Source organism: Mytilus californianus, unplaced genomic scaffold (genome assembly GCF_021869535.1).
Source record: "Mytilus californianus isolate M0D057914Y unplaced genomic scaffold, xbMytCali1.0.p SCAF_4, whole genome shotgun sequence".
Lineage (NCBI taxonomy): Eukaryota > Metazoa > Mollusca > Bivalvia > Mytilida > Mytilidae > Mytilus > Mytilus californianus.
In genome coordinates this window covers 119,879,918-119,894,170 of record NW_026262690.1, presented here as the reverse complement: position 1 = coordinate 119,894,170, position 14,253 = coordinate 119,879,918, and the positions used below count along the sequence as shown (strand labels likewise).

Genomic DNA, 14,253 nt, shown 5'->3' with positions numbered 1-14,253 from the left:
TTGTATGAGCTTTAGAAACAGGACGAAAAGCGAGGCTCGCCGAGCTTTTCTCCTGTTTCGTAGCGAGTTCAAATAAATTTTATATTTTCCGACAATGCACATATATTGTTTTATCCTGAAATTTAATTGAAACTTTAGTTGTTAAAATCTAAATCATTGTCTATAAGTATTCAAAGAAATCGACGTAGTTTAAACGCGGACCGCGATGAGGACCCCAAAATGAACTGGTACGCAAAAAGAAATTTCTACATTACCGCTTGCTCAACATGGAAGCGGGGGTAACAGGAGACTTTATTTGTACAAGTACAAATAAAGCAAAAATTTATTTGTGTACCTGTTATTTGTACAATAGTTAGCTGATTGCAGGATAAAAGACAATATAATGTGGGAATAGAGGGATGAGGTCCAAGACGCTGCTATTGTTTTAGACATAAAGATATCAACTCAAAGCGATCATTTGAAATCTTTTTTTTTCTGATCTTTTTCTGGAAACCTGTCGTCTGATTATTTGGTGATCTTGATCTTTCATGTAAAAATGTATCTCTTTTTAATAATACACCTTATCGCTATTTGTCCGCCATTACTGGACATCACAAAGGTTCCCGTAAAATTTTGACGTCATAATAGAAAATATCTGATGGCACAATTGAAAAGTGATTGTTGTATGACGTCAAAAGTTCAAGAGGCGCAGATTTCCAAATAGTGATAAGGTCTATTAAATAAATCTATCGTGATTTCCTTGATAGAGGGTTGCTGCTCACAAGGAAGCTATTAAACCAAGTGTTCCAAATGGTGAAGTTGAAATCATCCCTTCGTAAATTTTATGGACGCCATCATGAGTTGGTTGACCATTATGGAATATCCGTTTCACAGATGATAGCGGATATGTTCCAATTGTCATCACTACAATCCTGTCCCCTTTTCTCGAATGTGACCTAACAAATTAGAATAATTACCGAGTTTGTTCTAACATGAACAACACGACAGGTGCCACAATTAGAGCAGGATCTGCTTACCCTTCCATGCACCTGAGATCACCCCCAGTTTTTGGTAGGGTTCCTGTTGCGCAGTCTTTAGTTATCTATGTTGTGTTTTGTATACTGTTGTTTGTCTTTTTCTTTTTTCAGCCATGGCGTTGTCAGTTTATTATCTACTTTTGAGTTTGAATGTCCCTTTGGTATCTGTCGCCTCTCTTTTAAGTCAGACCCAGTGCAGAAAACTGCTTCTTGTTTCTAAATATCAGATGTGATGATACAAATAGAAGATCTAGAGCTAATATCTGTTTCTGAATAAATAAACCAATTATGACCATTTGTTGTTTATACCCAATGTTGTATGGTCTTGATCAATCTATACTTCTGATGTCCAGTCCCTGATCCCAAGATAGGTTGCTAGTATTGAACAATTTTATATAAAAAGATCTTGACAAATTAGCAGCATGGGAAACTATGTGGAAAATGGCATTCCATCCAATTATGCAAAATGAAAAAAACAATCACATTTATGTCATTTAATTACATGTTGCACAAACACATTTTAGAACATGTAACAACAGCAAAATATCTCGGGTTAACCATCACCTCAAAATGGGATGTACTCAAAAACAATATATGCAAAACGCATTGCTAACATGTTAAATCACCTTGAATGTTGTAGCATCTCGAACAGAGGAAAAGATTCATAATTGGTAATGCTACATATATGTAAAATACAACATGAAAAAGTTGAATTTCCCATATTGTGTGTCAGATATATATCATACATGTATTAACTCCAGATAGCTTTCACAAATTATCAAAATTTTTGGACACCATGAAAAAAAAAATTGCATACGTTAAACTGCAAAGTACTTCAAAATTTCATTTAGGCTACAATGTCACTGACATTTCCTGTTTTATTTTATTTAGTGGTCACTATATGTAGAAATAGAAGTACATAGATCTATGCTATTTAGATCAGTATTCCTTTTGTTTTAATATTTTTGGAGGGGGAGTTGTTAGGTTTTTACTGTCAGCTTTCTGTGTGATCTGATGGTGAACTGATTGACTTGTAAGTGCAAATTAAAAGATATATATATCTGCTTTATGGTGATTGGTCTCAAAGTGTCATATTTGTATACTTGTCCTAGCAAAGCTTCTCTCTCCTTTTTGGCAAATATCTGTTGTTCTGAAATTTCCATGTGTGACATAATACATGTCATAATTTTTGGACACAATGATTATTTTTTGTCTTGTCTTGAGCTACAATTTCACTGAAATTTCATGTTTCTCTTTCATTTAACTTTTCAGCTAAACCAATTGTAAGCAGGATCAAGGAATTTCGACTCCATAGAGATGATTTTGAGACAGTAAGAATTATAGGAAGAGGATCTTTTGGAGAGGTAAGGCCATTTAAGATATATGAACAGAAAGATTTAGTGCCAATAATGCCTGAAATTTGAACTTTAGATTTAGCAGAACTATATGTTTGTTTTAAAGTTTAGATAATTCAAAAATAAAAACTTGTTGTTTTTGACCCATGATGTCAGTCATGCAATTGTGAGTTGTGACGCACAGAACAACACCTTCTACATGTATTGGTGAATAATGCATAGATTTCGGTCAATTTTCATATAGCTTTTGGACCAGCAATTGATGACCCCTGGCAAGAACCAATTAAATGATTTACCACAATGTTTGTTTATATGAACAACACCTTTGATGTAAATATTTTTGTTGTTTTTATACGCCCGTTTACGGGACGTAATATGGTATACCGTTGACCGTCTGTCCGTTTTTCCATCGTCAACATGTCGGACATTAACTCAAAAAAGCTTAAACCAATATGCATGAAACTTTGGTGAAATGTTTATATCTATTGACGTGAACTCCCTTTTGTTTTTTATAAACTTCAGATTTACCGTTTCTGAGTTTTGGGGTTTTATTCATTAAAAAAGGGGGGATTTTCCAGTTTTCCGACAATAATTCAAGAATGCTTTCACCAACTTGCAAGAAATTTTGGTGAATTGTTTATATCTATTGACATAAGCTCCCTTTCGATTTTTATAAATTTTAGATTTTACGTTTCCGAGTTACAGGGTTTTATTCATAAAAAAAGGGTGATTTTCCAGTTTTCCGACAATAACTAAAAAATGCTTTCAGCAGTTCTCATGAGACTTTGGTGAATTGTTTATATCTGTTGATGTAAGCTCCCTTTAGAATTTTATAAATCTAGATTTTACATTTCTGAGTTATGGGGTTTTATTCATTAAAAAAGAGGGGATTTTCCAGGTTTTGGACAATAACTCAAAAATGCTTTCAGCAGTTTTCATGAAACTTTGGTGAATTATTTATAGCTATTGATGTAATCTCCCTATTGATTTTCATAAATTTCAAATATGACATTGAGAAGAAATTGAACTTTATTTGTTTATAGTCTGACAACAGATTTACTAAGTATTGCGCAACAGCACAGTGTATTGCACAACAGCATGAAATTTTTAATTGAATATAAATTCAATTCATATAACCAATTTCAAGTTCTTTGAGTACATTTATTCAGAAACCTATAAAATGTCAAATATTTAATTACAATCCAAATTCAGACCTGTATCAAGCTTGAATATTGTGTCCATTTTTGCCCCAACTGTTCAGGGTTGGACCTCTGCGTGCGTATCCAGCTGTGCTCAGCAAAGCAGTTTATTGAAGGTGTGTTATATTTTCTAAAAAATAAGTATTTGAAAAAATAGGCAAATTTTTAAAATTCAAATCTCAGTGAGGACCTCTGCGGGCGTATCCAGCTGCGCTCAGTGAAGCATTTTATTGAAGGTGCTTTATATTTTCTAAAAAATAAGTATTTGAAAAAATAGGTAAATTTTTAAAATTCAAATCTCAGTGAATATTGCTAACCTGGCCTGATCTATTCAGAATTCTCATCGCTTCGCTTCCATTGTCGTTGTCTTAACTTTTCTAAAAATCTTCTCCTCTGACACGGCAGGGCCAAATTTGACCAAGCTTGACCACAATCATCATTGGAGTATCTAGTTTTAAAAAATGTGTCTGATGACCCTTACTGCCAACTAACATGGCTGACATGGCTATAAGTAGAACATAGGGGTAAAATGCAAATTTTGTCTTTTTATCTCAAAAACTATCGATAGAGAAAATCTGACTAGGGCAGAACTCTTAGAATGTTGAGATCTATCCTTTGTCCATTTACATCAAATCTTTCAGACGACTTCTTTAGAAGTTATTGCCTTAAAAAATGAATTTTACCTTCTTTTTTTTATTTTGTGTATTATCTTGAAAACTAGAGAGAGAAACTTGGAAAAGGAAAAATGATCAAATAAGAATCGAAAGACACAAGATTATCAATAATAATATGTTCTAAATCATCAGTCGACTCCTTGGAGAAATTGCCCTGTAAATGACATTTTTTTATTTTTTGCTTCTATCTTGGAAACCTTAGTATAAAGAGAAAAAGTTTTAAAGCAAAAAATTAAAATTATAAGCAAGACAAGATCTACGAATAAGGCAACATGGCTGAAATCATCAGTCGACTCCTTCATGTCCTTAAAGAATTACTTTCACCTTAATGGCAATTTGACTAATTTTTGTTTTTGCCTATTATCTTGAAAACAATAATGAAGAGAGAGAATTTTTATGGCAAATTAAAAATGATCAGTAGCACAAGATCTATGAATAAATTTGATAGCTGAAACTGTCAGTTGTCTCCTTGCAGGATTTGTTCGACCTAAATGGTGTTTTATACATTTTTAATGGGATTTCCAAAGGAAAATATCCGTACTTAGTTTGTGAGTTGGGAGAACAATAAGTGATAGGCTGATGGTATTTGGTATGCAGTTGTATTATCAATGTGCTTCTCATTTCCATGGAGATTATTTGGCCATGACCCCACAGTTATGGTCTATTGACTTTGAAACTTTTGCATAGTTCACATTTTAAAGTTAATGATTTAATCAGTTTAAGATGAGGCAGTAATGTTAGGTCAGTTATAAGTCACTGGTGTTAAACTGATCGTGATAACTGCAATTACCACAATCCCAACATGGCAGAGGTAGAAATAGTTAAAATTGTTTTCTGCTAATTTCTCCATGTAAAAAGGTTGTTTTCAAGAATTACTCAGCCGCCATGTTGATCTGCACGGTTTTGTGTGTGTGTGTGTTCTTAAAATCATATATGGCATCGTTACCAAAATAATAGCCATCGAAAATTTAAGGAAGATAATCATAACTCCAAAAGAAGATACTCGTAACTTGTGGACAAATAACTGGAAAGATAATTGTAACTGCAGAATATTTCAATGATAATAGTAACTGATTTTTATCAGTAACCTCTGCAAATATTAAAAGTTAACATTAATGACTGTTATCCAAACGTATCTTATTACATTATATAAAATACACATTCATGGACTTTCGTTCAAGTGATAGTGTTTCCTACAGGAGTTTTTGGCCTGGTATGGCGCCCTGCCGTGTATTCTTGACGCCCTGCCCGTTTCAGGAAATAAATTTAGCGCCCTGCCCCTTTTCCGTCATATTTTAGGATGCCCCGCCGTAATTTAAAATCGGTTCTATTTGAAAAAACACTTGAAACTGGACTACCACAGGACTGGTAGCATGCTAATGTTGCACCAGTCTTCAAAAAGGGCGACAAACATAACATGCATAAAGCTGTCAACTTCAGGCGAATTTCATTGACTTGCATGTGCTGCAAGTTAATGGAACATAATGTCACAAAACACATCATTAACCATCTTGAGAATGATAGCATCTTGTACCATCTCCAAAAGAGAGGCGAAAGATACCAAAGGGACATTCAAACTCCAAAATGTTGTTTCCTGTGACTAAATGAAGGTCAAGTTCAATTTTCACGATTTTAGCTTTTCTCGTTGTGTTTGTTTATTTCGTTGATTAATTTTGGTAAATAGGCCACAAATACAAAAGTATATAATCATCAGCCTGCTTGATGATTTATTGTATGAGGAAAATGAAGAAAGTAAAAAGTAAATTAGTTTAAGATAACCAATTATTCACGAATTCTGGTCACACTATCAATTTTTATGCCCCCACCTTAACGGAGGGGGCATTAAGTTTTACCGTTGTCCGTCCATACCTCCCAAAATTGGTTTCCATTCTCTAACTTTAGTTTGCCTCAACCAAATGTTAGGAAACTTATACAAAATGCTTATTCCCACAAAGCGCAGATCAAGTTTGAATTTGTGTGGGGTCACTTTTACCTTTCTGGAGTTATGCCCCGTTACAAATGGAAAAATTGCTGAATTTATGTTTCCATTTTCTAACTGAAGTTTGCCTAAACTATATGTTTAGAATCTTATACACAATGGTTATTACCACAAAACACAGATCAAGTTTGAATTTTGGTAGTGTCACTTTTACCGTTCTAGAGTTATGCACCTTTACAAATGGAAAAATCCAGAAAAATTGCTGAATTTTTCGTTTCCATTCTCTGACTTAAGTTTGCCCCAACCAAATGTTATGAAACTTATACAAAATGCTTATTACCACAACACTCAGATTAAGTACGAATTTGGGTAGAGTCACTTTTACATTTCTTGAGTTACGTTCCTTTATAACATTATATGCAAGCGGGGGCATCATCTGTGTCCATGGACACATTCCCCATTTATTTTTTCAAACTTTGAAAAAAGAGTTAGATATCATAGTCGCCATCCCTATCAACAGATAAAGTTACGATTATCAATGATGAGTTACTATCATTATGTCCAAATTGCGACTACCTGATAGTTCAGTTACAATTATCATATCCAATAAATTTCATCATACATGCAATTATCTTCCTTAAATTTTCGATTGCTATTATTTTGGTAACAAGACCATATTAAGAACACACACACACAAAAAACCGTGCAGATCAACCTGGCGTTTGAGTAATTCTTGAAAACAACACATTTACACAGAGAAATTAGCAGAAAACGATTTTAACTATTTCTTCCTCAGCCATGTTGGGATCGTTGTATGCATTCAGGGTTCATCATCGAATGAAAATCAAGGATAGAGGAGAAAGATCAACAAATCACAAATGATGCGTAGCCTTGGATTGCACGCTACATGGTGATCCCAGTCATTTGTATTAGCAATTGAACGTCTCATTTCTATGGAGATTATATGCCTACCTCCTCTCACCATGGTTCATTGACTTAAAGTTTGTGTTACTGTCAGTTTAAAGGGAATCACTTATGATAAGTTAGTATAATAGTATTTTAGGTGTATTACTATTAGCATTGGCATTTCTCATTTCCACAGAGGTTATTTGGCCATGCACCTTCAATCATGGTTTACTGACTTTGAATGTTTTGCATAGTTTACATTTTAATTTCAACATTTTACATAATGATGAGCTGTTAGTCAGTTTTTTTTCATCCTTCTGTATAGTAAGTTATACTGTCACTTATCTTAGTTTCTGTATGATTAAGTACCATTTGACCAAATCTTTTGAATTGGAACACAATGTAATTTACCAGAAAATACAGGTCAAGTTATATTTTGTTGGTTAGTGTCTAGCCTCAACAAAGTTGCTATGGCAGGACTAAGCTGAACTATACATATACACACATTTTTGGTGGACTGTGTTATTTTGATAATTCTACTTTAACACTAGCATGAGTATTGCATGAGGAAGTTTGAACATAACTAAATTCCTGCATTATTTGCAAATGAATTAAAAACTGATTATAGAAAATAGAATTAGAGCATGTCTCATTATTCGGATTAACTGATTATAATTTTCCACCCGATTCCCAACAATATTTTTATATGCCCGTTTATGGGACAGGACGTTTTATCGTATACTGTTGTCTGTCCGTTCTTCGTCAACATGTCTTGACAGTAACTCAAAAATGCTTTCACCAATTTTCATGAAACTTTGGTGAATTGTTTATATCTATTGACCTAAGATTCCTATCGATTTTTGTCTTGCCTTGACGGAGTCAAAAAGCGAGACATAGATATGCTGTTTCCGGTGTCGGCGGCGGCGTCAACAATGTATTAGTTTGTGATAAGATCTAGTTCATAGTGAACCACTAGTGGTAGGTCAATGATATTTGGTATGCAGTTGTATTAGCATTGGCACATCTCATTACCATGGAGATTATTTGGCCCTGCCCCCTCAAATAAGGTCTATTGACTTTGAAACTTTGCTTATTTTACATGTATCAATTTGTGATTAGTAAAATTGAGAATGGAAATGGGGAATGTGTCAAAGAGACAACAACCCGACCATAGAGCAGACAACAGCCGAAGGCCACCAATGGGTCTTCAATGAAGCGAGAAACTCCCGCACCCGGAGGCGTCCTTCAGCTGGCCTCTAAACAAATATGTATACTAGTTCAGTGATAATGGACGTCATACTAAACTCCAAATTATACACAAGAAACTAAAATTAAAAATGATACAAGACTAACAAAGGCCAGAGGCTCCTGACTTGGGACAGGCGCAAAAATGCGGCGGGGTTAAACATGCTTTTTGAGATCTCAACCCTCCCCCTATACCTCTAGCCAATGTAGAAAAAACAAACGTACAACAGTACGCACAGTAAAACTCAGTTTAAGAGAAGTCCGAGTCCGATGTCAGAATAGGAAACAAAAGAAAATAAACAAAATGACAATAATACATAAATAACAACAGACTACTAGCAGTTACTGACATGCCAGCTCCAGACCTCAATTCAACTGATCGAAAGATTATGTCTTCATCATATGAATATCAGGCACAATCCCTCCTGTTAGGGGTTTAGTATTATACCATCATAAAATATATGAGAAGAACATAACCCGTGTCATGCAAACAATAGGTCAATTTATGGGGAACCACTAGTGGTATGTCAATGATATTTGGTATGAAGATGTATTAGCATTGGCACATCTCATTACCATGGAGATTATTTGGCCCCGCCCCCTCAGTCAAGGTCTATTGATTTTGAAACTTTGCTTAGTTTACATGTATCAGTTTGTGATTAGGTCAGTTAATGGGGAACCACTAGTGGTAGGTCAATGATATTTGGTATGCAGTTGTATAAGCATTAGCATATCTCATTTCCATAAAGATTATTTGGCCCTGCCCCCTCAGTCATGGTCTATTGACTTTGAAACTTTTGCTTAGTTTACATGTTATTATTAGTTTGTGATTAGGTCAGTTTAAGATGAACCACTAATGTTAAGTCAATGATATTCAGTATGCAAATGGATTTGGCATTTGCAATTTTAATTTCCATGGAGATTATATAACCCCACCCCTGATTATTGTTCATTGACTTTGAAACTTTTACATAGTTTACAAGTTAATGTTTGTGTTTAGGTTTGTTTAAAGGGAACGACTTATGAAAAGTCAATGGTATTTGGTTTGCAGTTGTATTAGCATTGGCACATCTCATTTCCATGGAGATTGTTTAGCTCTGTACCTTCAGTCATGGTTCATTGACTTTGAATATTTGCATTCATGTAACTTACATGTTAAAGTATTGCTATTTTAATTTGAACATTTGAATTATCAAAATAACAAATATATATGCGAGACATATCTCTGTGTTAACAGTTGATTATAAACTTTATATTTTACGTTTCCAAGTTTTGGGATTCTGTTCATAAAAAATGCAGGATTTTTCCAGTTTTCTGACTATAACTCAAAAATACTTTGAACAATTTTAATAAAACTGTGGTGAATTGTTTATATATATTGACATGAGTTCCCTTTCGATTTTTTAAAATTTCTGAATTTACGTTTTGGAGTATTTGGACTTTATTCATAAAAACGGGGGGATTTTCCAGTATTTCAGACAATAACTCAAAAACGCTTTTATCAGTTATCATGAAACTTTGTAGACTTGTTGATATCTATTGAAATAAGCTCCCTTTTGTTTTTAAAAAATTTCTTATATGACATTGAAGAGTTATGGAACTTTATTAGTTGAAAAATTGTGGAAAACTGGCCAGTTGGCAACAGGCGTATCATGTGCTCATGGGGCAGCTCTTTATTTTATTATAATTAAAGAACTGCTTGAATAATTTTAATACTGATGAAGTTGAGCCCAATGTCATGGACAACTAAATACAGGTCGAATTGGATGTAGATGATTTTGACATTTACCTTGCAAAAGTTATGCCTTTCGTTATATTAAAAATTGGAATATGTGGGCTTTGTTCAGGTGATCATTCACAAACTGTCTAGCAATAATTGTATATGTTATACTATGATCCATGAAATAATGTTCAAGTTTGATTTTGAGAGTGGTCATTTACTGTTAAAGTTTTCTGTTGGTGGAGATTTCTGTGGTCACTAGGTCACCTAATTATTGTTTTTATCTCAAAAGTACTGCTTGATCAGTTGTTCAAACACAGAAAGTAAATATTCAGATTCTTGTATCATGATCAGTGCAAGTTATTCATGTAACAATGGTAACTCATAATTTGTTATATCATACATTGACATAAAAGTGTTACCATTTATCAGCAAAAGTTGCAGGAACCACTCAAAACATATGATTTATTGAGCAGTGATTCTGTCACTCAGTCAGTAGTGATATGATATCAGCTACGATGATAATCAATTTCTTTTCTAAAAAGTTATCTTAATATGTTGAGAGACAGAGAAACAAATGAAAGTAGCATTTGGTTAATGTGGTGCATCCTAAGTTCTTTTCTGGATGTACCTTTATCAGACTAAGTCACTTTCAGTAATGCTCAAACAAAAAAAAGTGAATTTCCAGGCTGTACAAAGTGATGTTTGTTGTAGTTTTATGCCATAAGAAACAAATAAATGATTTGATATTACTGATTTGTAAATTTCATTCTTTGTTCTCTCATCTATGATCCTTGATCTTTTATCATGTTTATTTAATGAAGAACCAATTCAATTTTAGATATAAAGTATATAATCAACAGATATATATGCATTTGTCCTGTGCAGAGGTAGATTTAGAGGGGGCAGGGGGCCCTAGCCTCTCATTTAATTATGGAGTTGCATATATGGTTAATGCATAGTTTTACATTTCCCACTCCAAATGTGTTTAGGGCCCCCTACATTTTGTATTTCAAGATCTGTATTTCGCTTTGGAATTTCTAATAGAGTTTCCTTGGAAATCTGAATAGCATTTTGATGTATTCTCTGTTGCATTTCTTTGCCTGCATACAGTTTTGCCATTTTTTTGTTAACTAGTATACCACGTTAACATATTTGATAGTGCTGCAAACTTGGGATTTATTTGGTAGTCCTTCAAAATAGTAAATTAGACCACGACAACAGTAATTATACAAATTATGAGCCAACTAAACTTATATCAACCAAAAGAAATGAAGTGAATGTAAACAATGGTAAATATCTGTTCAAAATCCATCTCACTTATTCCAAGTTTTCAGGAGGTTCTTCCTATATTTTGGTAGACATATTTGAAAATGTTTTCATACTTTAATTGGTACCTTTCATATACATTCCATGGGAAAAATGCATCTTAAAGTAATCACAAGAAATACACCTACTATTTTAAAGATTAATGAAATTTTGTTAAAAAAATGCCCAAAAACTTTCATGCAGCTTGTATCAAAATATCAGATGGGGGCTGATGATTATAAAATTTCGTACTTAGTACTTACAGAAAAAAAAAATTATTAATTACAGGTTGCAGTAGTGAAGTTGAAGAATACAGATAAAGTATTTGCTATGAAGATCTTGAATAAATGGGAGATGTTAAAAAGGGCAGAGGTAATATATAATCAGCTGTTAGATATATATCCAGGCTCACATTTCAATTCTAATCTGACAATACAAATCTTCTGCTCTGTCTTAAGTATGGCAGATTAAATGCACAATCCTGCATTAATGGTGCAGAATATTTCTTGTCTGAGATAAAATCTTCAGAAATAATACCACACCTGGTTTTGGAAGGTCAAGGTTGGGTTTCTGGTTTCCTGCACTGTTACCCATGTAGTAGTTAAATAATTAAATGCAAACATTTGTTAAAATGATTTATTTTTATAGCAGATATAAATATGTTTAGGTAATGTTTGTTATATCATGATCATCAGCCAAGACAGATTATTGGGTCATGTTAGGTTAGAAAAACAGAAGGTTGTCATGCCAATCTAATGTTTTATGTGTATAAATGTCATACAGAAAAAACAGCTGGATGATAATGCTGTTTTGTTGAATCTAAATATAACATGAAATATGTTGAAATGTAAATAGAGGGCAATTCAGAAAATAAAAGAAATGAGTGTGGTTCAGCCCTTTTTGTAGACCACCAGTATTCATAGAATTTTCATTGACTTCTTTAATTAGGCCAAAATAAGAAAATACTTGTGGTAATGGTTCCCCTACATAACCTTCTTTTTATGCCTTTAAACGCCTACCTGAAGTTTATATTGATACTTTTGTTGTGACAAAATTGCAGGTCTACCAATATTCACTAAAAACAGTAAAGCAAAATAAGAAAAAGAATTCCTAAATTTGTTTTTGTTGACCTATATTTTTTTTCTTTAAATATGGAGGCATACTTTTTTTGTCGAGCCTGCGACTTTTGTCGCAGAAAGCTCGACATAGGGATAGTGATCCGGCGGCGGCGGCGGCGTTAGCTAACTTCTTAAAAGCTTTATATTTTAGAAGATGGAAGACCTGGATGCTTCATACTTTGTATATGGATGCCTCATGTTACGAAGTTTCCGTCAGTCACATGTCCAATGTCCTTGACCTCATTTTCATGGTTCAGTGACTACTTGAAAAAAAAGTTCAGATTTTTTGTAATGTTAAATTCTCTCTTATTATAAGTAATAGTTTAACTATATTTGGCATGTGCGTACCTTGCAAGGTCCTCATGCCCGTCAGACAGTTTTCACTTGACCTCGACCTCATTTCATGGATCAGTGAACAAGGTTAAGTTTTCGTGGTCAAGTCCATATCTCAGATACTATAAGCAATAGGTCTAGTATATTCGGTGTATGGAAGGACTGTAAGGTGTACATGTCCAGCTGGCAGGTGTCATCTGACCTTGACCTCATTTTCATGGTTCAGTGGTTATAGTTAAGTTTTTGTGTTTTGGTCTGTTTTTCTTATACTGTATGCAATAGGTCTACTATATTTGGTGTATGGAATGATTGTAAGGTGTACATGTCTAGCTGGCAGGTGTCATCTGACCTTGACCTCATTTTCATGGTTCAGTGGTTATAGTTAAGTTTTTGTGTTTTGGTCTGTTTTTCTTATTCTGTATGCAATAGGTCTACTATATTTGGTGTACGGAATGATTGTAAGGTGTACATGTCTAGCTGGCAGGTGTCATCTGACCTTGACCTCATTTTCATGGTTCAGTGGTCAAAGTTAAGTTTTTGAGTTTTGGTCTTTTTTTCTAATACTGCATGCAATAGGTCAGCTATATTTGGTGTATGGAATGATTGTAAGGTGTACATGTCTAGCTGGCAGGTGTCATCTTACCTTGACCTCATTTTCATGGTTCAGTGGTCAAAGTTAAGTTTTTGAGTTTTGGTCTTTTTTTCTAATACTATATGCAATAGTTCAACTATATTTGGTGTATGGAAATATTTTATGATCTATATGTCAGTCATGCAGGTTTTATTTGACCTTGACCTCATTTTCAAGGTTCATTGCTCAGTGTTAAAGTTTTTGTGTTTTCGTCTGTTTTTCTTAAACTATAAGCAATAGGTCAACTATATTTGTTGTATGGAAGAATTGTTAGCTGTACATGCCTGCCTAGCATGGTTCATCTGACCTTGACCTCATTTTCATGGTTCATTGGTCAATGTTTAGTTTACTTGGTTAATGTTAAGTTTATGTGACAGTTGTAATAAAGCTTTATATTTAGGACTATCAACATAATATCAATGATTAGTAAAGAAGGCGAGACATTTCAGCGTGTGCACTCTTGTGTTTAGTTTATCTCTTTTTAATATTAAAAAAATTTGAAAATATATCAATTTTGAAAATATTTTAATTCTAGGGCTTCCTGAATGGTACCTCTATTATGTAATTTCTAGAATAGAAATGAAATCAGTAAAATGTGATGTTGTTTTTATTTGATACTCCATATAGAAACATGAGGTTTGACATGTGCTTCCTCTTATTTAACTGATATCATTATAGACACAAAGAGAAGACTTCACTTCCTGTATGTGTTATAAACAGTAACATGAGAGTACTCATTTCAAGTGATCATGCCTTTGAAGATATTAAATTTCATCTATAAAAAGTTCTGACCCACTTTAATTTGTCAA

At 33.7% G+C, this 14,253-nt stretch overlaps 1 protein-coding gene across 7 annotated transcripts in view; it reads left to right on the top strand.

Moving 5' to 3' along the window:
• LOC127699180 (serine/threonine-protein kinase MRCK alpha-like) overlaps positions 1–14,253 on the top strand; it is a 74,408-nt gene that overhangs the window by 786 nt on the left and 59,369 nt on the right. For all 7 annotated transcript variants that reach the window (XM_052202922.1, XM_052202917.1, XM_052202920.1 and 4 more), the window contains exons 2-3: positions 2,289–2,380; positions 11,651–11,734. In XM_052202922.1, the coding sequence (XP_052058882.1) occupies positions 2,289–2,380; positions 11,651–11,734 (176 nt within the window). The remainder of the gene's footprint in view (positions 1–2,288; positions 2,381–11,650; positions 11,735–14,253) is intronic.